The sequence below is a fragment of the Rhinolophus hipposideros genome, assembly GCF_964194185.1.
Source record: "Rhinolophus hipposideros genome assembly, chromosome: 19".
NCBI lineage: Eukaryota > Metazoa > Chordata > Mammalia > Chiroptera > Rhinolophidae > Rhinolophus > Rhinolophus hipposideros.
The window spans coordinates 41,717,144-41,743,886 of NC_138065.1; the positions used below are offsets into that span (position 1 = coordinate 41,717,144).

General features: G+C 42.1%; 1 protein-coding gene across 6 annotated transcripts in view; it reads right to left on the reverse strand.

Annotated features, from left to right (window-relative positions):
- The window catches only part of SMG7 (SMG7 nonsense mediated mRNA decay factor), a 66,105-nt gene extending 40,916 nt beyond the window's left edge, over positions 1-25,189 (reverse strand). For 3 of the 6 annotated variants that reach the window (XM_081026823.1, XM_081026821.1, XM_081026819.1), the window contains exon 1: positions 24,825-24,984. In XM_081026823.1, coding sequence (XP_080882949.1) covers positions 24,825-24,853 — 29 coding nt within the window. In that variant the 5' untranslated portion in view covers positions 24,854-24,984. Of the gene's footprint in view, positions 1-24,824 lie in introns of all 6 variants that reach the window. The other 3 variants (XM_081026822.1, XM_081026820.1, XM_081026824.1) reach the window with 3 other exon arrangements.
- Positions 25,190-26,743: the final 1,554 nt, after the last annotated feature.

Below are 26,743 nucleotides of genomic sequence, written 5' to 3' on the forward strand. Positions count from 1 at the left end.
AAAACTGTAAAACTAAGAATTCAAGAATGAACAAAAGTGCAAAAATGTCACAAAAACTATCCGACATAAATATTAAAGCATTCTGAAATTCCAGGAGTTTCGATTTCTCAGTATGACAGCTGCTCGTCTTGGTGCAGAGTTCTTCCCCAGGTTCTGAAAGAGACACGTTAATGACTAAAACAATCTTGCTAAACGGAAATGATGAAAATACAGCTAAATGGAAAACAACCATCGTGGGAGACAGCTACTCTTATTTCCATTGTATAAACAAGGAAATTGAAGCTATGAAGTGTGAAATAATTTGTCCGTGGTCACAAAGCAATTAGGTACAATTAAGTACAAACTTAGTTCTTTCTGACTCTGAAGTCCAAGTTATTTACTTCTATTTCTTTCAAATTAGAAAAAAATTTATGACACAAAAAGCTAACATAGATTTATCTAGGTTTCAATTTTCGCTCTGTCAGTCAAACACTAACATTTAAGGTAACAGGCCTAAATTACAAGATCTGCTCATATTAGGAAATAAATCACATCTGAGATGTTTATCAGAAAGACCAGAACAAATAAAATTCATATTCCAGTGCAGTGGTCAGCCTGCGGGTGAATTCCCTCCTTCACCCTGGATCAATTGTTGTAAATAATTTTTACTGGAACACAGTCATGCCCATTCATGTATGTATTGTCTACGGCTGCTTTCTGCTACGAAGGCTAAGTTGAGTAGTTGAGACAGCAAGGGCATGACCCACCAAGCCTAAAACATTCACTACCTGGACCTTTACAGAAAAAGTTTGCCTCTCCTGCTCTAGGGAGTACTTGATCAAAAGACGCGAAGTAAAATATCTGTAAGTTCCCAAACCAGTTTTCCTATATGAGGAATGATCAATAAGAGTTTCCTCAGAGTACAGATATCAATTTTTATTAACTAATATCGTAACCTTGTCACAAAGAGAACTATGTTAAAAAAAATACAGTCTCATGTAATCAGAAAGTTAGTACTTATAGGCCATGCTCTATTTCTGATGGAATTAATTTGCAAACTGTTTAAAACATGGTTGGGTTTATATATCATTATCCACTAACTCTTCCTTTTATCTGTGTACCGAAAATGCCCATTAAACATGTGAGAAAGAGGGTTAAACTAAGAATTGCTATCTCACAAAAAGGGGGAACCCTATCTTACTTCCTACATACTTATTAGTTTTTTTTCTATAGTGCATAATATATAAGAAATCAAAAATCAACAGGTATGTGATCTTATACCAACTTTCATAAAGATTAGCACAAAATTGGGTGTTTAATTTACTTTATAAAGAAAAAAATACACCTCAACTGACCTACTGGTTTTGTTAAAGACCAATATTGTTAAAGATTAATATCACAAGGCAGCCGGATGGCTCAGTTGGTTAGAGCACTGGCTCTTAACAATGAGGTTGCAGGTTCGACTCCTACATGGGACGGTGGGCTGTACAGACTGAGGACGGTGGCTGGACTTGGAGCTGATGGGCCCTGGGAAAAACAGACTGTTCCCCAATAAAGTCCTGGAAAAACACACTGTTCCCCTTCTCCAATAATTAAAAAAAAAAGACTAATATTACAGTTTATAGCCAATGTTTACATAAAGAGATGAAGTTTAAAATGTTTTTTTCTTGGTAGAAGGCATGGCAGCATGACTTCCTTTATATTCCTACTTTAAGCTGAAGGAATCAATGAAAAGAACAATGAACCAAAAATCCAAATATTCAAATCATCATGCCTTCAACAGTAAATTAGCACATTAGTTATAAAATATAAAGCTTTCAAAATACTAGATTATCTCAATTAATAAATAAGAGAAATTAAGTACATATCAAACAATAAAAAAGAAGTTATTAAGAGCTGAATAGAATCTGAAACATTCAGTGATAATCAAATATGTTGAAAGGTAACAATGTGAAACAATACTCTTGGAGACAAGATCTATAAATACATTTAATGTATTCTAATGCACTAGATACTGAAATAGCTACCACTATATACAGCACTTACTACTGCCACACACTGTTCTAAGGGCTTTAACCTAAAGTAATCACTTAATTCACACTGAACTATTACTGCCCCCACTTTATAGCTGAAGAAACCCAAGGAGACGGGTTAAATAACATGTCCACGGTCATCAAGTTAGTAAGTACTCAGTCGAGGTAGCATTTGAACTCACTCAGTTTGGTTCCAAAGGCTAATTCCTAACCATTATACCATAGTCCCTCCTATACAAGATTGTAAGCAAAAAAAAAAAAATCGGGAATGTTTGCCCACGGAACTGGGGCTTTCAATAGTTAACATTTTATGATAATTTTTAAAATAATGTCAGTAGAGGAAACAAACTAAAGTTAATGGTTGTCTTCTTTAACAAATATCTTGATTAGCACTTTCATAAGAATGCAAGGTAACAGATACAGGATAATCTCTTTTAAGAACACACATTAAGATTCATAGTTTCAAAAAAGAAGGTATTTCCAAATCAGGGGCAGATACAATGGAAGATTCCCTCTGCCTGAACCCCCAATCCCCTTTTTTCTCCTATGAGCAGAACATAGAAATATGCATAAGCTAAAATCCTCTCAACTCACAATTGCTAAGGAAAGGTGAATCTGTTCGCCTTGTTTTGGGAGACAAGACTAGAGTATTTTTCTTTTTAATTTAAATAAAAGCCATGGCAGGTTTTATTTCAAATTAATTGGTTTACTTATTTTCATAGAGTACTAAGGAGTATTTGGGATAACAGTATTCATCAATTATAATCATAAACATAATAACCTAATCATAATTATTTGTGCTAAATAAAAGGCCAGAAACTATAGGTGAATGTGTTTACACACTCAGGTACACAACACACAATCTATATAGTTCTCTAAGACATCAAGTCTCATGGAATTAGAAGAAAATAAACCATATTGCTGTTCTACTGTTGAATTTCACGTAGAAAAGAATATCTAGGGAAGACGGTGCTCCTAAAAGAGCTCTTCTCAATAAGAGGTAATAAAAGTACTAACTTGCTTACTCTCTATGGCACTTTACAGGTAGTCATGCATTTTCTAATCTCCTGACACTCCAATGCTCTGTATTACAACATTTACTCTACAATCTGTATTATTTGAAAATGTGTACCTAGTTTATTTAAGGGCCTATTCTGGTATGGAAATCTCAAAGGATGAGAAGGACTTATTCTTCCAGACAGAGAAAAACAGCATACCAATAAAAACAAAACTAACCCCATGAAGGAAGCAGACTGGAGCAAAAACGCAAGACAGGAGATGAGCCGGAGACCCACGGCACACAGCAGCTTGCGAGGCTTTACATGACATGTCAAGGAGCTCCGATTCTGCCTTAATAGGAAACCAGCACTGAGGGTTAAGCAGGGGCAAAGCTTTGTCAGACTGAATCTTTAAAAGATTACAACAAGATGCATGCATGGTGGATTTTAAAAGGGCAGGACTGGAAGTGAGCAGGTGACAACACAGATGGACAGAAAAACCTAAGAGTCAAAACTATCTCCAAGTAACATCGGCAGAAGGACAGATAAAGCAGAGGAAATGGTTTAAAATCCCTCCCAGATCGTTCATTTGGACAGCTGGGTATGTGAGCCAGTGAAGTGTAAGCAGGCACTAGAGACCCGTGTCAGGTACAGGAGAGGAGTCAAGACGAGGCACACAGTGCTGGAGTGGTCAGCACACGGATGGAAGGTGAAACCAGGAGAGTAACCGCAACCGCCCAGAAAGGGCAGGTGAAAGAAAGAGCCCGTGAAGAACAGAACAAAAAGCGCCCAGCAGGTATATGAGAACAAAAGAGTGGAGTATGGAAAATAAGAGGATAAAAAGAAAGAATAGTCAAGAAGATCAAAGGCAGTGGGAAAGTCCAAGGACTGGACAGTGTGATGGATTTGGCGAAATGAGGGTCAACAATAGCCTTGCCACAGAAACTGTCAAATTGCAGGGGTTGAGGAACAAATGAGAGGGAGAAGTTTCAGTCAACTCTTAAGACTCTGGGCAGTGAAAGAATGAGAAGGGGGTCGTGGGTAAAGAGAACGTTCTTGTTCTCAGTGGGTGAGGCGAGCATGTTTAGAACAAAGAAAAGAAGGTAAGAGAAAAGAACAGGTTGAAGATACAAGAGTGAGAACAAAACTTAGAGAGAGCAGTTCTGGAAGAGACAGAAGAACATGAGAATGTGATTAGTAAGGCCAGAGGCAAGACGGGCTTTGAAAGAGAGGCAGGGTGAATCAGAGGGACTTATGGTTGGGGAGAAACGTACTAGGAGAATCTGAGGAGTGTGGGGTAGAGAGAAATGTGCTAGCTCTAAGTGTCACTGTCATGGTATCAACTTCTAGGGGCAGCTCCCACTTTTCATTGAAAAGCCACATCTGAGACATGCACCGTCACTGACTCTGCCATTGTAACTCATCCAAGTTGCTGTGACGAGTTAACTAGCCCACTGTGCGTGTAGTTAGAGGGCTTCTGCAGCACAGGGTCCCATCTGGTCCTACAGGTGCCGAGGAGGCCTGACTGTGTCGCTGGCGACACAGAACCAAGAGCTGAGGCTCCCTGCACTCAGGACCACCATATATGTAAAAACCCAAAACACAGAAATTTTCATTCTGAAGGATAATCTATCAAATGGATCTCATGTCCCTAAGCTCATTATGAATATTCAGACATGCATAAACACAAAAATTTCTTAAATTTAATGTAATAAATGTCTTAAGAACTTCCTTGGACTGTAAGATATAAATTCTCATGACAAAGTAAATATATGCCAAAGTTCTCATGAAGCCACAAAAGTTAAAAGACAAAACAAAACAAAAATCGTTAGCACTCCTCTCTCCCATCTTGGCTAACAGGAAATGCTTCAGAAAGTCTCTCATTCTTCTACTAGTGTTCATAAAACATGAATAGTTTAACATACGTCTCTAAAAGGAACACAAACATGTACAAATCCCTTGTAATTTTTATCCTACCTAATATTACTTGATTTCAGATGCTCCTCTGATTTCAAGTTTCTGGTCCTCAGCTGGGACTTAAATGAAACGTTTTCTCCCACAATGACTATCTGCAGGAACATCCTATTTCTCATAAGGTAGAATGGTCTAAGACATTCTAGATAGAGGAGAGGAGGAAAATATGAGTTAGCCCACAACAGAGAACCCCGTGAAGAAAATTAAATTATTTTCTCTTTATTTGAAATGATTTAATGTCAAAAATGAAGGAAAAATAGCAAAGCTTTTTTTCCTTTTTGTAGTTAGTTTCTTAGAAAACACATTTTAAAATTCTGTTTTCTGTATTTCTAGCATCCTAGTTTTAGATAAAAATCTTATCGTCAGCTCCCTCTCTGAAAGCTGAGTGACCGCTACAGAACAGATACCGGTTACCCAGCAGGGTTCCTGTAGTACCAAGGTGAGAGTGCCTTGTAGAACACAGGAGCAGATGGTAGGTCCAAACTGGACTGCTCGCCGAAGGAAAACCATGTAAAGCAATTAAGCTACAGTTATAAGTGGTACAAATAATGTTTATGTCCTAAGATCAGCTGATAATGGCAGGTTTGGGGATCTTCACGCACTGAACAAAGATTTGGTTAATTCTATAGGCTAGACATAGTGTTAAGAACTGGATCTAAAATGGAGAACAAAACAGACATGGTCCCTGCCAGGGATTTAAAATCGAACGTGGAGAGTGCCCAACAAGGAAGGAGGCGGCAGTGGGAGGTGGTAGTTAAAAGCATGGGTTTGGGTGTCGCACTGTCTGCATTCAACGGCATGCTGGGGTAAGTCAAGACAGGAAAAACACAGCACAATCTCTTAGAAACACCAATTTAACTCAGAGATTTAGACCAAGTTAAGTAATTGTTATTGGCTACCGAGAATTGTTTACAGTTACAATTATTACGTGGCAGATTCTATGCTGAAGGTTCTAAATACACAGAATGGGATACAATGCAGTCAAGTGTCTTGTATTCCGATGGTCTGTGTTCAAACCAAGCTCCACTACTTACTACGTAGGTGTGGCATCTTAGGAAAACCACTTCTCTATGCGCGGTTTTGTCAGAAGAGAGACACAATGAAAGTACCTACCACATTGAGATGTTCTGAGGAGTAAATGGAGTATTAGAAATAAAATACCTAGGACCACTCCTCGGTAAGGAAGCCCTCAAAGAACTGCTGGCTATGACGTCACTGCGATCATTCCTACCATCATTACAGTGACCATGACTCCTCCAACAATCCTAAGATGTAAACGCTGTTATCCTCAGTCTATATATTAGGATTGAAGCTGAGAACCCACCTCAATCAATTCTAGAATAAAAGACACAGTTATTCATAATTTTTAACAATAAACACCAGTCTTAAGAGAAATTCCAAACACGCAGGCCTACGTGAACTTTTACCTCCATACTTCCAAAGCATGTATTCAATTGCCTGACTTCAGCGGAAGACTGATAGGAAATACCTCGTGATAAAACCCAGGCTCCTTAGCACACAGCATGTAAGGTCCCACAGCTCCTATACTTTATGACCCAAGAAAACTAAATTCCTTTTGTTTCCTTGCTATTTTGCCCCTCGGTATCTTATTCATGTTCCTATACACACCTGGAATGCAGCCCTCTTCCCTCCTTGTCTGGTGAACCCCTTCTCCTAGTTGAAGACTCAGCGACTCCTGTAGGGGCGGGGGCGGGGCCTTGGGTTGGCCACGCCCTCCCCACACACCTCAGGCCCATTTACCTGTTACAGCTCTCACTACACACATTTCCTCCACTAGTGACTGTCCTAGTCGACCTGGTGGAGCCAGCGCCTAATAACGCCCGGCAGACCACGAGTAGCTCAAATAAGCTTATGTGAATTTGGACTAAAAAGTCTCTCACAAAGCCAAGATCCCCAAAAGTCGAGGTTTCTCAAAACTGCCAATAGTTTCAAAAGCCTTCCAGGAAAACAATCGGAAAGGTTTTTCATCTGCTGACGAGGAATAACATACTTCAAATTCAGAAAAATCTACCATTTTATACAGTTGATTAGACAAGTCCATAATCATTTACTTGAATTTCTGAAATTCAGGTTTTGTTTTCTTCACGTTGGGATCTACAATTCTGTACAATTCAAAATCTGAAACCTCAAATAGAACATGGCTAAGTTCAACAACCCAAGTGAGTTAAATACGAAATTTAGATTAAGCCATCAACAACTGGAAGGCTATTTCTCCTCATCTCAATTTTTACATTCGATGAAGAATAACAACAATGGTTTCCTTTAAAAAAAAAAATTTCACTCCTTGCAACAACCCCTGTACCTTCCTGAAATAAATAAAAGATAATGTAAACCACTTATTTAATGCATTAAAAATGAATAACTAAATGTCTTACAGGTAATAGGGAAAAATAAAAGGAAAGCAATTTTTAATAAAATTAGTATATCAATATATAAATGGACAGGTAAGACTACCCTTGAAGACATAATGAATTAATCACGGCTTGCACATACTTACTATGGTAAGAGAAGGTTAACAGAATTCCAAACAAAGATAAAAAAGAAAGCAAAAATATGAGCAGACACTAGAATTAAAAATGTTAATGTAAGTAATAACAGACCAGACTTATTGGAAAGAGTAACAGGAGAAAAATAACTGACAGAGGAATAACACAAGACAGTTGATTTGAGGAAAGCAAGGGTTTGACTATGTCCTTTGATAGGTGCCAAAAGAAACAGCAAACAGTCTTTTATATATTAGAGTGGAAAAAGAAATAGCAAACAGTCTTTTATATAAGGTAAATTTAGGCTGGAGAAAAATAAAGTACAACTTTCCAATTTGGAGTAGGGGACTAACATAAGAGATGGGCAAGTTAATTAACACAAACGACTAGCAACAATATTCAAGAATACGGTCTAATTTAACTAAACACAACAATCCAGAACTTATTACGGTACACATAATATTCTCTACTTCCAGGTGGTCTCTGAAATTGAAAAATAAAAGATACTCTACAAAAGTCAAGTCTGAGTTTTCCACCAAAGAAGCATTATTTAGCCTGTACTTCCAGATACCAGTTTTATCTAGTCAGGTCCCTGCTTTATTAGTTCCTTATCTGACTAAAGAAAGGAGTGCTGTACTATAATCAAGTAAATTAACAAATCCAAGCTGACACAGATCACAGAAGCCCTAAGGAAGACTGTTATATTAATAGCCCCCAGTGAATCATACACCCTTGAGAACTCCCTTTACACACGGAGCCTGAGCTTGGCCATCGGACTTACTTTGGCCAAATGGACTTGGGCAAACGCGGAACAAACAGGCTTGATAATAAGCACTTGCGCCTCTGGGCCTGCCCTTTTGTTAACACCATCATCATGTTATGAAACCAAGGGTGACAGACCACTTGGAAAGAAGAGACCCAGTTTTCCCACCTTTCACAGCAATCCAGACACTTGAGGGTCTAGACATTTGAGGGAGACTTGTCTTGGATCTTCCAGGTCAGGCTGAGCCATTGGATGACTGAGTCATCCAACTTGACCTAGATGGTCTGAGAGATGGGAAACCTTCAGAGATTTTGAACAGAGGTGAGCTAATCTAGATTTTAACAGGTTCCACAGGGATGTTACTGAGAATTGACTGGCTTTGACCACTAGGCAGCAGTAGAGATGGTAAGATGTGCTCAGACTCTGACCAACAGCATTTGTTGAGTGGGGGGAAAAAACAAAAAAAGAGAGAGAAAAAATAAAAAATGATTCGTGGTTTTCAGCTTAAGCAGCTGGAATAGCGGATTTGCCATTTACCAACAACAGGAAGATGATACAAGTGGATATGGGGGAAGAGTCCACTTGGGGACAACAGTGACTGGCAAACGGTGCTATGTAAGCACTTGCTGTTATTTTCTATAATGATGATAAGTTTGAGATAATTATTATACATCCAAGTGAATGCAGCCGGTGGTTAGTTACAGAGACTGGAGTTGACGAGAAAGGTTTGAGCCACAGATACTCATTTGGGACTCATCGGCATAGAGGCTAGAGATGAGACGGGAAAGTCATAAGGCAGAACCGACTTCCGTTACAGACTGACCAGCCCCCTGCAGCTGGGGTGCAGGCACAGGAACACACCTGATCAGTGAGCACACCAGCCCCACAGTTGGAGAAAGACAGACCGCGGCAGAGCCTCCCTGGACAGCACCAGCAACTACCCCCGAGTCCAGTGGCTGGACTCACAGGCTGAATTTTATGATCCCGACCGTGTAGCTGTTGTGGGGAGCAGAATAAGGGCCTCCCAGCGATGCCCACACATCCTCATCCCCATAGCCTGTGAATTCGTTACCTCTGATTTTAAAAGGGACTAATGTTATGTCAGACGTGATTATGCTAAGGATTTTGAGAAGAGATTATCCTGGATGAACAGTGTGCCCGATGTAATCTCAAGGATCCTTGTAAGTAAAAGAAGGAAGAGGCAGCAGAGTCAGAGAAGTGATGAAGGAAGCGGAGGGTACACCGATGTGATAAAAGAGGGCCACGAGCCAAGGAATAGGAGCGGCCTCAAATGCTAGAGAATCAAGGAGACGGATTCTGCCCCAGGACCTCCAGAAGGAAGGAAACTTAGATCATAGCCTAGTGGAACCCATTTCAAACTTCTGACCTCCAGAACTGTAAGATAATGAAGTTGTTGTTTTAAGCAACCAAATTCATAGTAATTTGCTGCAGTGGCAATATACCATGTTTCCCTGAAAATAAGACCTAGAAGACAATCAGCTCTAATGCGTCTTTTGGAGAAAAAATTAATATAAGACCCAGTCTTATATAAGACCCGGTATTATATTATATATATTATATTATATTATATATCATATCATATATCATACCCAGTCTTATAATAAAATAAGACCGGGTCTTATATTAATTTTTGCTCCAAAAGATGCAGTAGAGCTGATTGTCCCGCTAGGTCTTATTTTTGGGGAAACACGGTAGTAAACTAATACAGCTACTGAGCCTAGGCTTCTAGCCCTCTCCTGCTTACATGAGCCAAAGCTGTTTCTCTTTCTCACAACGAGGAACTAAATGACATAGTCCCCTTATTCTTCTATCCTCAAACCAATATAATTTATTAGCATTTTTATAAAAAGATGAGTTTTTGCTTCTTTTCATTGCCTAAGTGTGCTTAGTTTTGTTTATATCACAATGGAGATAACACTAGTAAGTCTTTAGATTTCACCATTTCTTGAAGACTGAGATATGTCAATTATTTTGAGAAGTTCATGTAATTCAAAATGTCTGCAATCCGTATGATCTCATACATTATTAGTCAACATTTACCAAGACTCAGTATTGCCCTAAAGTTATACCAAGATAATTAAGAGAAAGCCCTTTCCTCAAATGCTAGGTAAGGAGAACAAAATGATACACAAACACAAAGTAATGTGACCAATTAAAGTACTGAGAATAAAGACAAACATCTGGTTTGACAATTACTTGACAAAATTCTAGGTTGACCCAAAGACAGACTTTCTGGAAGAAGGAGCTTTTCAAAAACAATGTGAAGTCACATGAAAAGAAGAAGTTTTAAAACTGTAAGGTAAGTAGAGGAAGGTCGATAACTCACCAAGTCACTAAAGAAAAGGCAATCCCAATCTTCTATATTTAAGTTACAAAAACTGGCAAGTCATTCGCCACTTGAACGATTGGGGGGGAGGGGGGAAAGGGAATGGGGGGTGTCCCAGAACTGTTTTTCCCATAGAAGCTGGTTCTCAATATTCCCAAGGGTCCTGGGAAATAGACTATTTACGTAGCAATACTAAAGGCAGAAACTGCAGGAAGAACAACTATAATGAGAGAAGAGCAGCAGGCCAACTAGTCAATTACATAGTTCAAAGCAGTCTAAATTAATTTATTTCAAATACATAGAAGAAACAATCTTCCCTGTGTATTCTCCTTAATGAACTTTCTGGCAAAATTACCCTGGTCTTCTCTCTTATTATTCTACAAAAACTAAACGCATTAGGAAGGTTGAGACTGATGAGAAAAATCTGTTCAGATTATACATACGTATATGTTTACATGTATTGTTATATATAATATAAAAGTAAATATATAAATAAGCAAAACAAAAATAAAATCCTACAGTCCATAGCAAATAAGAGTATAAAACCATAAAGGTAGAGTCCATATGATGTCTAGTTAAAAGCATGGATTCTGGAGCCTGACTCCTGGGTTCAAATCAAGGTTCTGCTACTTTGTATATGACCCTGGGCTTAACTATTCTGCCTCTATTTGCTCTTCTATAAAATGAAGCCAATAGTATATACTTCATAGGGTTGCTGTGAGAATGCAGAGTTAATAGCCAATGTTTGGAATAGTATCTGGCATAAAAATAAAATGTTGGCATATTATTAATCATGTCAGAAGCATAAACCAGGAGCCTTTCTCCATAAAGTTATCATACCTCGTTGCTACTCTATGCCAGCCTCAAAGTTAGAACTGAAAAAAAACAAAAGGCATCACCAGTCTACAGCTGACCGGAAGCTAATTCACGACCCATATGGCAGAGGGGCTGGAGCATAATCATTAAGCGCTTTAAACAACAAGCAGGTCAGAATGATTCCTAAAAATATTTTCTTTAAAATCATAAAATAACATGCCAAACAATTTAAAATAAAGGGTATTAACTCAAGATACCCTTTCCAAGTTTCACAAAGATTTCTATTAAAGGGTATACCTATACGGCTACAAAATCAGGATACACTGTACACATCTCCCAAACGAAACACACAAAAAAGTAAATCCTGATGCAAAAGAAAGCAATTCCCTCTTAGCATTTAAAGTGAGAATTACTTCTGGTGATACATTTTTGAGTACTGTCATCACTTGTAGCTTCATACCAGCTGCCAAAAATAGTGCAGTGGAAAGACTAATTAGTTATTTCACGTCTGAAGAAACAGTGGCGATAACAAACAGGGGGGCAGAAAACTCAAAGGTTATTTTATTAGTTTAGTATTGCATTATCTCATTTTCGAACTCCACTGTACATGGCCGTAATTCCCAGATTCTAAATTGTTCTCTCTTTTCCATCTTACCTCACTTGGGAATCTGGGGATCAGAAATGAGTAACAAAGTAATAATGTCCACATTTGGGTCTAAACCAAGTAACTCAGGTCTTAACAGAAAAGCATCTTCTTCAACAGGGTTCTTGTACCAAGATGAACGGGTATCCTAGTCACTCGGTCAGGCTCCATCATTTCTTACCAGAACCTCCGAATTAATCACCTCTTCTAACTGAGTGGTGGTCTTTCTCGCTCTGGTGCCAACACACTAGACAGAAGTCTTGAAAAGAAGCAGTAGAACTAATGGGGACAAGGCTGTGCTCTAAATGGGATGGGTGAACTTCAGATTTTAGAGGGAGAATTCTGAAGAATGACAATGTCTTAGATATGATGTGGGCATATGTGAAAGTTACTGTATTATATTAAAGAGAAAGGTTAAGAGATCAAAGGAGAGCCACATTTTCAAATGAGTGTTCCAAGAAAATACCAGTTTTGTGAGACGTGACATAACTTTGGGAAATACCAAACTATCTCTCCCTGTTGGAGGTTTCATAACCCACATTAGGATGTTACAAGCTATGAGAAATCCTAAATAAGAATCCAGTTTAACTTGGTATTCTTAAATTTATTTTGCTTTGGAAGTGTTGAGAATCTTAACACCTATGAATTTCCCAGAGAATTAATGTTCAGTGGTAAACTCTGCGGGAAATTCTAGGCAAAAAGACATCAAGGAATCCACTTCCCCAAAAAAAAAAAAAAAAAAAAAAAAAAAAAAAGGCAGAGGCACGAGGCCTTCAGTACTATGAGGATGTGAGGATGCAGGTACTTTTAATCACTGCTCAGGCCAGAATAAACAGCGCAAACTTTCTGGTGCCTTCTGGCAACATCTACCTTGTGTCAGTTCCCTATTGCTGCTCTAACAGATTACCACAAACTTAAAACACCACAAATTGATTATCTGATAGGTTTGAAAGTCGAAAGCCTACATGGGTCCCAGTGGGGTCAAATCAAGGTGTCCCCATGCCTGTGCTGCTTTCAGGAGGCTGCAGGGAAGAATCCTGGTGTCTGCCCTTTTCTGGTCCTTGAGGGTCTCTGCATTCCATGGCTTGTGAACGCCTCCCCTTCCGACGGGACTAGCTCCCTGGTTCTGAGTCTTCTGCCTCCCTCTTCTCCACCTAAAGGATCCTTGGGATTGCATTGGGCCTACCAAATAATCCATGAAAATGTCTTCATTTTAAAGTCAGCTGGTCAGCAACCTTAACTACCTCTTGCCACTAACATATTCAGAGGTTCCGAGGATCAGGATGTAGACATCTTTTGCGGGTGGAGGGGTGCATTACTCGGTTTACCACACTTAAACTATTTTTAAATGTGCATACCCTATCACTCAAGTTAAGTGTACATACCCAAGGATATGTGTGTTTATTATAGCATTTTTTCATAATAATAAATTGTTGAAAACAACAAAAATTTTCATTGTTAGGCAGTCTAGAAAGTCACAGCACTGCCACGTAACAGAAGAGTACGTCATTATGAACACGTCTCAGACAAAATGTTAAGTGGGAAAAACATTACAAAACCGTCTGATATAACCTGATCCCAGGCTTTATATGCATACACATGTATACACCAGTATGTGAGCATGGTAATATACATATGAAAAATAAGTGGAAGGCTCCACAGCCCCGGATGGTAAGGTGACCGTAAGTTCCTGCGTGTCTGGAACAGTCGAGATTTGTGCTGTTTTCCTAGCAATGATTAGCACTCTCTTTCACTGGCAGATGATCACTCTTACAGTTTTCTGGGTTTTGTTTTGTTTTGTTTCAAATAAATATGTACTGCTTACCTGGATGCTAAAAGTAGCAAGAACCAATTCTATATTAGCACTTGAAATTTTAAAAATTAAAGCTATGTTTAAGAAATACACTTTTTAACACATGAATTTGCAACCCCTAATTGTGAACCATCTATATTACATACATTACACTTGACAACATCAATGGCAAGCGCAGCTACCAAAAGGGAAATTTTCATTTTTAAGAGCACTGCCTAAGTGGACAGAGGGAACAGAGTAAAGCCGATCTCAACTCTGCCACTGCCACAAATTAGGTACCTTGAGTCTCATTTTCCTACAAAATGCCAATCTAGTTATACAAGGTTTGTACACAAAAGCTTAAGAAGACAACTTTGTCAGAGCTTTTGGGAAGTATAAAGCACTAGTGAAATGTGAAATGGTACCCTTGAGGAATAAAGCAGACCACTTCATGTTAAAGACCCCTCCACCACCCTCTAGCTATTTAAGGCACAATTGCTCCCACCCAATTTAAAGCCCACATTAGCAAGTCTGTAAGTTAAATATTAATAACATGCAGAAATGCAGAAAACGAATACTATGTATAAATGAGGCTCTTTACCCAACTGGAACTATGTTGGGTTTTATATGTACTTGTACATCTTCTCATGTCATTCTCACAATAATTCTATCATTGTCGTTTTACAGACAGGAAAATACAGAGCAGAAAACTAAGACTAGGGAGGTTCAAGGTCACACTGCTTGCTATACACAGCAGTGCTTGAATCTGAACTCAGGACAACCTAAATACAAATTAGGCAAATTTTAACTCAAAGGCCTTGCTCATTCAGCTCATTACATGTTGCTTTCTCAGGATGCTAAGAAGACCCCTGTGTATGAGTTTACAGACAACTGAATTAATAATGTTTTAAAATTAGAAAGTAATTAGTGTGCTAACATTTTCTTTTCCTTTCCTTTTATCAACCAGAATTTATGACCAATATGCCTGAACAGCTGAGTGGTGTTTTTTAAATGTTCTGACTTTTTTCATTAAAAACGAAACAAAGCAAAACAAATGATTAGTTCAGACAAACAAATAGTATGATTATTTTGGTCATTTAAACTAAGAATTTGAGAAATATGTATTTTACAGGATTTAATATTAAAATACAAAAACTTAACTTTAAAATATCTTACACAAACTGTGTGTGCACGTGCATGTGTACACACACAAGTGAAAAATTTTGCAGATGCTCCAAGGTACTTTTTTATATTCAATTTCATCCTGTCTGTAGTGGTTCTTTTAACAGTATGTTTTTTATCTTTTTCCACCAGCATTAAAAAAAAATTTCAAGTAAATATACCTTTAACTCATTTCTTTTTTGAATACCACCTTCCAATTGCATTTTACTCTGATTATCTTACTACTGGTATCTCATCACAGCATAGTATCTCAAGAATATTTGGTTAGGTTGTCATCTCATAAAAAACTAATTCATGATCTTTCTAAGAGGCACTATGAGTAAAACACATTCTAATATACGTATTCCAACTAACATAGCAATGAAATACTAGGACTTTGAAAATACCAACTTATGTGGTTGGTGAACCAATGGAGTTTTAGAAAACAGACTGAGGATATTAATGCATCAACACAGCAGTTCTTTAAATATAATAGATTTTAGAATCATGCTTGTCACTTAAGACAGACACTACAGAAGGAAAAATGCCATCAAGAACTGTGAAAACAAAATGTTAATCAAAAACGGTCTGCAACATTTTTTCCTTTGAGATTTGAAAAAGTTAAAGCCAAAGAATCTTCACCGATGTCCTGATTTCCACCCCCAATGCTACAGAAGTCCTTCCCTCACCTCCACCTTCACTCCATGTCTGATCTCAACAGGTGACGATTCTATAAAATAAGTCCTATGAACTCAAAGATACTTTCAGAATTACATGTGTTCACTGAAACTCTTGTCTGCCACATAACAATTTAATAATGTTGCAAATAACTAAGTTTTGCCTAAGATAAAGCTGCTTTCAAAGGAAAGGAAATTTAAATCTTTATGTACCTCAAAGGAAGTACTGTAGGCATTACATAAATATCTTTATCTTTTGCCTCCCACCCCAGTAGGAACGTGTACAATCAACAACAGCCGTTCAAACATAAATTGCTCCCGTAAGATTAACGATCAGGTTTGTAGAAAGAAAACCTTAGACTCCCAAAGGAAACACAGAATGAGATAGTGACTAATCAAAATCTCTTTAATTTATGACATAACCTGACCGTCAGTTTGACCTGATCGTGACGATAACTTCCACCAACCAGATCCTCATTCCTAATACCAAACCTTTCAGAGTGCCTCAAAACACTGCCTCACGCATTGACTCGCATTGACTCATTTCGTTCTTCCGCCTGCTGCTATCTCCTTTCTTCACCTGTCTAATCCTACTCATGCTTTAAAACTGAGCTCAGGGGTTCAACTCCAGAAGCATTCTCTGAACACCCCGGACAGTGAAAGTTCCACTTTCCTCAGTATACTCACGGCATCCCTTAAATGAAATGAAAACATTTGCCAAAGTTACACTGAAATACATGTGTGACCGCCATTTCTCCCAGGAGACCACTATTCTAAGGAACAAAAATCAGTTCCTTTGTTTTTATATTCTGAGAGCGTAGCACTAGTATTTGTAAGTATTCCATAAATGTTTGGCAAAAACAAGCATGAAAATTTTATTCAACACCTATTATGTACATTGTGCATTTTAAAAATGCTGAGACATGGTCTCAATCATCCTGCATCTAGCTGCAGAGATAATTCTCTTCTACCAAAGAGATCATTACAAATTTAAGAAAGTTTAAGCACTGAATGACTAAGGACAGGAAATGCTACAAAGTTCACAGAAAGCAGAAATCGCTGGGGTGGACAAGAAGTCTTCACAGAGAAGGTGAAGCTTAAGTTAACATAGTAGAGGATGGTACTTCGTACAGGGGAAATGGCCTGGGAAGTGAGAACAAAGCAGGTACACCGTGTTCAGAAGACAACCAAGAGATGGGGGGAGGGGCAGACAGTTGGTTCCTATCAAAAGGTAAAGAGAGATCATGTGTCAGAGATAGATGGGGGTCATTTCATGGAAGGCCAAGAAGGCCAGGCTAAGGAGTTTACAGCGGGTAAAGCCATGCACTAAAGCTTTTCAGGAATATTAATACAGAAGCACTGCACAAAATTGGCAGGGGGACAGGTGGTGGGGAGTTTGAAGGAGAACCAGAATTTGTTAAACATGTGTAACCCTTCGTCATTTTAACACTGACAGCAATTTTATGAGATCAGTGTTCCATTTTAAAGAAATCAAGACCCAGAGGTGATGTCAGTTCAAAAAACAGAAAGCGGTGGACAGTGTTTACGAGTGAAAACCCAATCAATGCTGTCTTCTTGCTGCTTGTGAGAACGGCAGGCAAGGCAGACGATTTCAACAGTATGGGCATAAAGTTGACAGTGCTAGACGTGAACAAGAGGAGACAATCGGAAGGCAACGTTTCCACAACGGTGGATGTGTGGAAGAGGGGAAGAAAACCGGGAGAACTCAAAGATGCCTACGTACAAGGTTTCAAACCTGCGTGGGAGGAGTGGCAGCACCAATGAGGAAAATGAGAAAACAGGAGGAATTGGGTGACAAGAGTAAGGATTAAGAGTTTCCTGTGAAGGGTGTGCAGTGTGCTATGACAGCAAGATTTCTAAAATTAGGAACGTGCAGAAGGCAGAGGTGCAGAAGGATCAGAACAGCCCTTGCCAAGCACTAACTTCCTGACAGTGTACCTAGCTGAAACTTACAAAGCGTGTACTCTGTGCCAGAAGCATTCCCAGCACTGTACACGGTTAACGCACCTGACCTTTATCTCTATGGGGTAGATACTCCTGTTATGCGTACTTGTCAGACGTGGTACCTGAGGTACAGAAAGCTGAAGGAGCTTGCCCAGGTAACAGACTTAGCTAGGAAGTGCCAGCGCTGCGAGCGGGCTGGAGGCAGGCAGTGCTGCCTGAGACCGAGCTCTAGACCACTGTATTCAGCTGCGTTTGGTTATGTATTATTTTACCTTTATAAAATCAACATTCTTTTCAGAGAAAACTGAGGTTAGTCCTCAAAAGAAGATTAGTAAAGGAGAGAAACAGCACAGCTGAAGTAGGTTCTGGAGGAACGGTTGGTCTGTAACCAAGAGCACAGGGAAGGCAGGAAAACTGCAGGACCCCATCTCACCATGCTTTTCCCTTTTCAACACGGATACCAGCCATCAAGCCTTCAGAACTATCGCTTCCTCATCTCTACTTCTCTGTCCATAACCCAGCTTGTGCAAGAAAAACTTAGAAAGGCTGGCCTGAATGTATTAAGTGGAAGTGAATGAAACTTCTAAAAACATGTTTGGAACAAAGGAGCCGTGAGACATTCTTCCTGCCTGAAACGTCAATTTGCCCAATAACCACTTTTAAAAGTCCCATCCATCTTTCAGAACCCAAATCAAATCTCATCTCCTCCAAGGTACGTACCTTCCTTACCCACCTCCACCTCTATTCTTCTCTGTACTTACACAGTACTTCTGCTTCTCCTAATATAGTTCCCATTGCTATTAAATGTCTTTCTCCAGTATCTTTGAGTTTTCCATAGGCAAAACCCCCATATTGCGCTCTGCATATAGTAAGTATTCAATAATTGCCAGTAAAGCAAAACGCAGATTAAGAAAAATACATTTAAACATGTATTCATTTTTATGGGTAAAGTCTAAACATGGTAACTAGCCTATTACTATAAGAATAAGAAGCTCAAAGGAGAAAAGAAGAAAATGAGTCTATGCTATGCATATGTAACATATCGTCCTATGTATAGTTTCTAAATCAGTGGTTCACAACCGAGAGTAAATGTGTACCCACAGGGGCCATTTGGCACGTGTGGAAACACTTTGGGCTGTCACAGGTGGGGGACAATGAGACTGGCATCTAGTGGCTAGAGGCCAGAGATGCTGCTATACCTCAGCTCCCCACAGCAAAATGCTGTCCGGCCGAATGTAAGTATGTGCAAGGTTACTCCACACTGTTCTAAATGAAGCAGAGAGGAGAAAAAAAACAGAACACAACCTCTAGGTAGTCCACCTGAGACTCCTAAAGTTTTCTGAAACCATTACGCAGTAGTCCCCTACTCCTCCCACAGAGTACAAATTGGGTCTCAGGGAGGGTGAAAACCACCTTCCTAAGCAGCTCCCCTTACATGCTAACAAGAAAGGAGTTGGTTACAAGTTCTCACTTACCATATGACATGTTTGCCAAAACTCCATCCCTGTATTTTTCTGTAACTGCGGATTAACCCTTCTTAGTTACAATCTCCTAGACCCTGGTAAGTCTATCTATAACAATTCAGCAACAAAATTAAAATATAGCTTGATTACAAAACTTAAATGGCAATGTGTGGTAACCATCTGCCCAAATACCCACATACAGATGAACAATTCACTATCTGAAAGACATCTGCTTAATAATTTATTTTCTGAACATGATCCATCAGTTAAACTAACCCACCTAACTTTCAGGTACGCATTCATGCCACCAATAACAAAAATATGAAAGGCTAGCCAGGGTTGGAGATAATAGTTGGAGGCAAATAATATTTCTTCACTACAAAACAAACTTTTTAAAAGTCCGAACCGCCCTCTACCCCAAAATTGCTTCATGCGAAACTTGCTCTCATGTGTCTACTGCTTACTATATAACATACCTTAAAAAAGAAAACTGTACAAAAACTCAGCCACTGCTTCATGTACCATGAAGGTAGAATATAACAGCTGTTAGAAAGCAATGAAACAGGCAAGAACAGGAAGTACACGTTTTGAATCCAACTGAAACCACAAGGGAAGCAGAAATTAACTGCCAAAATAATTCAGCCAGTCAATATCCAAACAGGTAAAATGCTATTAACACCATTATAACAAAAAATAGACTTATAAGCCTCAAAAGAGTGTCATTTTTTTTTTCAAACAATTTTACCATGTTTGGTATATCAGCCATGTTTGGCCGATTTTCTGGGACCGAAGCTATTTTAAGTCCTGTATGTTGGGGGAAGGGGTGACAGCAAATGGGTCAAGGAGAAGACTTCTGACCATGTGAATTAATATCAGGATGTGCTATCGAATTTCTTGAAGCTTCCAGAGTGAATACCCAGGCCAACATTAACAGGCAGAACCTGGAGCCCACCTATTTAGTATACAAATTCCTCCCAAATGCTCCCACAAACATCCCTGCTCTTCTCCACGGGGCTACAAGGCTCTACTTGCTACTTTATCCAGCCTCATCTCCTCCCTCCTTTACCTCCCTCTGTCCCAAGATCTATAGCTTATTGGATATTTGGATATTTTAATTAGTATTTAAATGACAATCATTTTTCATTGTCTCGTTTTTCATTGTCTCAGAAAATAATCTTTATGGCTATTATATTATTTCTACCTCCGGTAACAAAGTTTTTGACAAAGACGTGTGCCACTGGAATGCAGCCTCTTCATTAAGATGTACCGTGTTTCCCCCAAAATAAGACCTCGCCAGACTATCAGTTCTAATGCGTCTTTTGGAGCAAAAATTAATATAAGACTTGGTCTTACCTTATATAAGACCAGGTATTATATTATACCGAGTCATATGTTACAGTAAAATAAGACCAGGTCTTATATTAATTTTTGCTCCAAAAGACGCATTAGAGCTGATTGTCCGGCTAGGTCTGATTTTCGGGGAAACAGGGTATCCTGCAAAAAAAGCTCTAACGAAATGAACAATTTGTAGGCCTTGCCTGTAAAGGGCACTAATACCAGGGATCAACTTCAAGTGGATCTCACTGAAAAACCTACAGCACAGGAAGAAATTAAAGACAAAAAGGGGAGACTAGTAAAGGAAGGAGAGGAGGAAAGTTGGAGGGAGTACAGAATATGAACCGCAGATGTCATGCGGTGGCACCTGTGCCACCTTGTACAATAGGATTTGACCTGTTTGGTATTCCCCCCTACGGCTATGATTTTTCTACTTTCTCATCTTCCAAAACAACTTCAAGGATGTCTTCCCTATCTGGTACTTCAACATCTTCCCCCACCTCTGCTTTTCCAACTTTGATATGTTAATTTCCCTATTTCTATTCTTTCAAATGCAATTCTATTAAAGCATGATATTATACTTCACCTGCTACCTCACCCGTGGCCTATCCTCACCCTACTCCCACGCTGATCAAATGAACTATATTCAATATACCTTTTTATTTTACTCACAAGGGTGTTAAAAAAGTCTTTTAAAATCTTTCCATGATGTCATAAATCAAAAGAGAAAATACTGTGTGTTTTTTTCAAATTGGGTAATAAATTTCCATTGTCAGTCTAGAACCCTCATATTTAAGACCATTTCTTATTTTTATAAAATGTAAGAAAGTATTCTCAACTTATTCATGTGGATAGGAGTCTTGTCAGTCTGCTATTTCAAAAAAAAAATGACACTTCCCTTCTAACAAAAACGTTTCATCATCCTTTCTTGCCTAGGTTACCAACATCTTCTTCCCCATATAGAGATTAGGGTTGTTTTTTTTTCTTTCATCTCTGCTCTATTTCTGCAACTCAAGACAAATTCAGTCCACTTGATGTTGAATTCCTTCTTCATCTTACTGATGCTTCTTACCTCATATCATCATTTCTTACTCTTCTGAAACTGCCATCTTGCTCCCTTTGCCACACCCCACCATTTCAATACCAGATACCCCAGCTCACTTACTCTAAGACATTAACTCAGCTGAGACAAAACTAATTTGCATCTATGTGAGGGAAGATCTGTAGCCATGCAGTTTAAAAACTGCCCAGTCATGGTCTTACACCACTGTCAAAAGTAGGCAAAACAACTCTTCCTAAAGTCAAGGTCACAAAAAATAACTGCGATAACTCCAACCACACTCATTCAGCAATACCCAGCATCCTTACCGAGTTGTCTATAAAAACCAACAGTTCCATTTTCAAAGAAAGTGAACATAAGGCTTACCTAAAGACACTCTCTGGTCTCCCACGGCAGACTTTAAATAGAATGATTACCTTTCAAAAAGGGGGGAAATTCAGCCTAGTATAAGCCTCTCTTTATCAGGAAGGCTTGTCCCAGACTACTATTAGCCGCAAGGCTTGTTTTATTTACTTAGGACAGATGTGCAAGATTGAGAAAAGACTGGCTCCCAGGAATCTCTTAAGGGACTTCAAGTCCTGTACCTGTTCAAGTTTACTTGTTCAACTTTAGTTGGAAAATATAGGTTATTCAAACATTGTGTTCATTCTTACTCTTTTCTCCCTTCTGCTAAGAACTAAATTCATCTCCAGCTGTCTACCATTAATTCCCCAACTTAATGGTAAGTCTTCCTGACCATGGTGAATTACCAAATACAATATATATTAACACAGAAGCCTCTCAAAGCCAACTGATCTTCCCATTAAAATGAGCAGTACTCTCTCAGTCTGCTTTTCATCATACTTTTCTAGTCCCACTGGCATCACCTTATTTGGGGCCTTAACTACCCATTACAGTACACAGGTTCCTCTTCCTAATACATAGCTATGAACACGTGAATTCCCTTCTAAGCAAATCTCAGATTGTCTACTGTCCACCCGTTATAACTATAAATTACAGATCATGATATTCAAGACCCTCTCAAATATGGGCACCTTAGGGAGTATTCTTCCCGTGATCACCCCGACTATAAAACAGCATATTCCTGCCTTGCATTATTTTCTTCCTAATACTTGTCACCACCTGATAAACATATTATTCTGTTCATTTTGTTCTCCACGATATCCTCAGTGCCTAGAATTATATCGTAAGCTTGCAACACATGTTTGTGGGGAAAAATGGATGAACCCAGACATGTTGCACAGTATAGCTGATTTGGAATTATAAGACCTACATTTGAGTTAGAGTTTCCAGCTATATGATCCTCAACAATTTTACCTTCTTTGGACTATATTCCTCATCTGTAAAATGAAGGGATCAAATTTAATAACCTACAAAACTCTACACGGTTTTCTAGCTGCATCACCCTATATTCTTGTGTAAATGAACTAAACACCTCCCCTCGCCCCCAACATCCGTGTCCTACATATCTCTGCTCGGTTTCCTTCCATCTGGAACCCCCTTTCTCAATCCACACCTGTCAGAATACTGTTTATTTTTCAGGTCCATTGTAAGTGTTATTTTCTCCTTGAAGCCTAACAAACTGTAAACTCTGTCAGAGGAGGGTGGAGTTCTTATCTTTCTATTCTCAGCAGTTGGTACAATGCCTCATATCGGTGATCAACAGAATGACTGACGAGCAGTGTATGAATGAGCAAATGCACAAAGGAAGCTTTTCCTGCTTCCCCCCAAAAGCTCAGATAATCTCTTGCCTTTGGACTCTTATAACACGTGGCATCATTTATGATACTTACCATTTTTCCTCTGTACTGTTGTTATTTATTTACTTGCCTAATGTTTACTAAACTGCAAATTCCTGAAAATTAAGAAGGACTATCCTGACGGTTTCCATATCCTCCCTCTACACCACCTAGCATACATCTTTGACACAGTTGTATTTATTGTTTATCTGACATAGTAAACAATAAACAGGCAAGAGGAGAAAAAAAGGACCTTGATGTATACAGACAGCCTTCCAACTGCCCTATAGTCACTGGGCTCACATGTTGTGTGGCTCCTGCGTCTGTTAAGCTCACGCATTCAACCATTAACTCAAAGACTTCATCGTTCTCTCTTCTCCGCTCTGCTTAATAAAACTATCACTCCTTTCAGAAGTAGAACAGCCCCCCTCATGTATCACCATCTACCTTCTCTTGCCATGTACACACAGGGATCCACTCACACATCAACACTTTCACTTCACTAAACAGCTACAGTGACTTCTCTGGTCTTTCCAGATTTCTGCCCCATCCAATTTCCTCCTCCACAAGGTACGAAACCACTTTTTAGAACATCTTCCCATAAGCCTGCCTTCTTAGTTCTGCTCCTGAAAGACCAAAAGCATCCATGTTAAGGTCTGCCTTCCCCTTTTCTAAGAGGTGGCAACTCCCCAATTAACCGCAGTCTCGGACAACCCGCCATCAAGGTTCTGACCCTCGTTAACCTCCACCTGCCAGGTCGTCACTCAGCTGCTGCGGAGCCGTCCCGGCTGCACAGTCGCGGGCGCCTTTCCACTCACTGCGCGCTCGCCATCGCGTCCCTGCTTCCAAAGGCTCTGCCCCTGCCCCCTCCTAAAACGTGTGTCGCCCGTCCCCGCACCCAGACCCCCCCCACAGCTCACACGAGCACCCTGCACCCACGCGTCGCTCTGCCTCCCCCATACACGCGCCTTAACATCTCAATGAAGGGTGTCTGGCGACCGCACTATTGCAGCCCCGGTCCTGTCGGTGAACCCCGGCCCTTCCATCAGACCTCCCGTTTCCTCACTTCCTCGTCCATCCCCCTCGATGCCCGCACCCCCGCCCCGCCAACTAACTGCAAGCGGCATTATTCCCCCTTCCTGCCCACCGAGAACCACGCACGAACTCCACTTTCCCGCGGTCGCTTCCTCCCCGCCCCCCACGCCCCAGCTGTGGAGACTTCCACGGTCTCCCGGCCGCGCGCCGCCGCAGCCAATCCCCCCCCACCCCACGGCCCCCCGCCGCCGGGGACCAGCCGCCTCCCCACCCACCTCCACGCGGGGTCGCCGCCGCCCCGCCGGGCACCTCCCCCCACGCCGCGCCCGCGAGCCCGCGACCCCCGGCGCGCGCGCACTCGCACGCTTCCCTAACCTCCTCCCCGGTGCCGAGAGCGGGCGGCCCGCGGGGGCCCGGCCGGGGAAGGGAAGGACGCGGCTACTCCCGCGCCACCCCGGAGACACCACCTCTGGGTCGGCTTCTCCGAGCGCCACCCCGAGGCCCGCTCCCCCCGCGGACGGCGCCGGCCGCGGCCCTCACCGGAGGTACTGCGCGCTCTGCAGGCTCATCCTCCGCCGCCGCGTCTTCCCGCGAAGCCTCGGTGGGTTTCTCAGGCTCCTCGGAGCGGCCCCGCGGTGCCGCGGGTGCTGGCGGCCGCCGCCATCTTCCTCTCCTCCGACTCCTCCTCGCTCGGCGGGGGGGTGAGGGTGAGTGAGGCAAGGGGGAGGGAGCGGGGAAAGCTGCTCTGACGGCTGCTCCGGTCCGTGGGGCGCAGGGACACTCCGACCCGGGAGGAGGGAGGAGGCGGGAGAAGGGAAGGGGCGGGGGGAAGCGGAGGGCGAAGCGGAGGAAGGAAGTGGGGCGCCTCTCGCGATATCTCCGCGGCGCCGGTCCCGCGGGTTGGCTTCCGCCTCTCAGGAGCGCTCCCTCCTGGGATCAGATAGCTGTGCGGCGACTGTGCGGCTGCTGAGCAGCCAGTTCACGGCGCTTGGCGGCTTGCTGCCCATCCACCCCTCTCCTCCCGCGCGAGGGGGCAACCCCAGCCTCACTGGGAACATCGAGCCCAAATTTACCGGTAGTTACATTCAAAGTCGTCCCCCGTCTTTCCACTCCAGCCAACTTTCCCCTTTTCCGTTCCTCCACTCTTCCCTACCGGAAACGCCGGCCCTTCCTCCTACAGTTCCGCCCTCTAGTCCCTCGACTCCCGTCTTCTTCCCTCGCGCCCCACAGTGACGCTAAGGACCCCCCTCCTTTCTGCGGTCCCTCCCTCTGCACGCTGGGACACTTGGAGGGGATGAGATGGAGCCCCGGGAGGAGGAGAAAGGAAACCAAGCGGATTGGATACGCAGCTGCTATGGCAACTGGAGGCTGTAGTTGGATCGTCATAGTAACCAATGTGCGCCGAGCGGGTGACCCTCCCTTTGCGAATGGATTCCCAGGAAGGTGCCCAGGATTCCCCCCCTGGCTTCCCTGACGTCTACAGGCCTCCCCCAGGTTGGGAAGCCGGGGTAGATCTCCCCGGCGGTGGAGATCCCTTCCTCCTCCCTTCCCCTTCCCGCAGCGCTGGGGGAGACCCCGAGGCATTCACCGTGGGCTTTGCCACCAGCCCGAGGGCGGGAACCACCTCCACCGTTTCCTCTGAGAGCCGGGCGTGGAGGGGCCTGCAGGCTGGCGCGCGGGGCGGAGGCGCGGGGCTGCGGGGCGGGCCAGGGGTTTCCCCGCCGCCGCCTCGGGCGCTGGGAGGCGGGGTCCCGCCGGGACGGGGTCCCTGAGGGAGGAGGGCGGCGCGCGACAGCCGCGGCCCCTCGCCCGCCGGCCGGGACGCCGACTGCTCCCAGCGGGTGGACCCCTGGCAGCCATCGCCCAGCCCCAGCCCACACCCACCCTCCGCTCGGAGTCGACCCGGAGCCGCCTGCTGCCGCCGGGGGGCCAGCGTGAGCGTGGGGACGCGTCCTGCAGGGCCAGCGTGGGGTTCCAGCCTTTCGCGCGAGCGGGTGGCGAGACGCCACCGCCTGCCGTCCCAGAGGCGCCCCCCGGCGGGGGTCCCACTTGGTTATCAAAAGCAAACCGGGGTCCCCCCTCCAATGCACACTTCGTCCTTCTCTGCTGGGTCTGCACTGGTTTCTTTACCACTTGTCACTCTCTGCACTTTGGGTTGGGGGGGGGGAGCGTTGGGTAAAATGGGGTCAAGAGAAACCCTAGGTACTGGCGCGAAGTTCCGAGGCGAGGCATCTAAGAAAGACTGTCCTTAAAACAACTCGTTGAAGGTCTGCTGTGTGTACGTTGTGTCGGGTGTGGGGCTGAAAGGCAGAAATAAAGAAGGGGGTTAATAACATGGAGTTGCGTGAGAAGTAGCTGGGGAAGTCGTCCTAACGATTTGAAGGAATTGGTTGCCTTTTCATCAATGATGGTTTCGCTTCGTCCTGAGTCGTGTAAGCAGCGATCCCAAAGTACCTCAG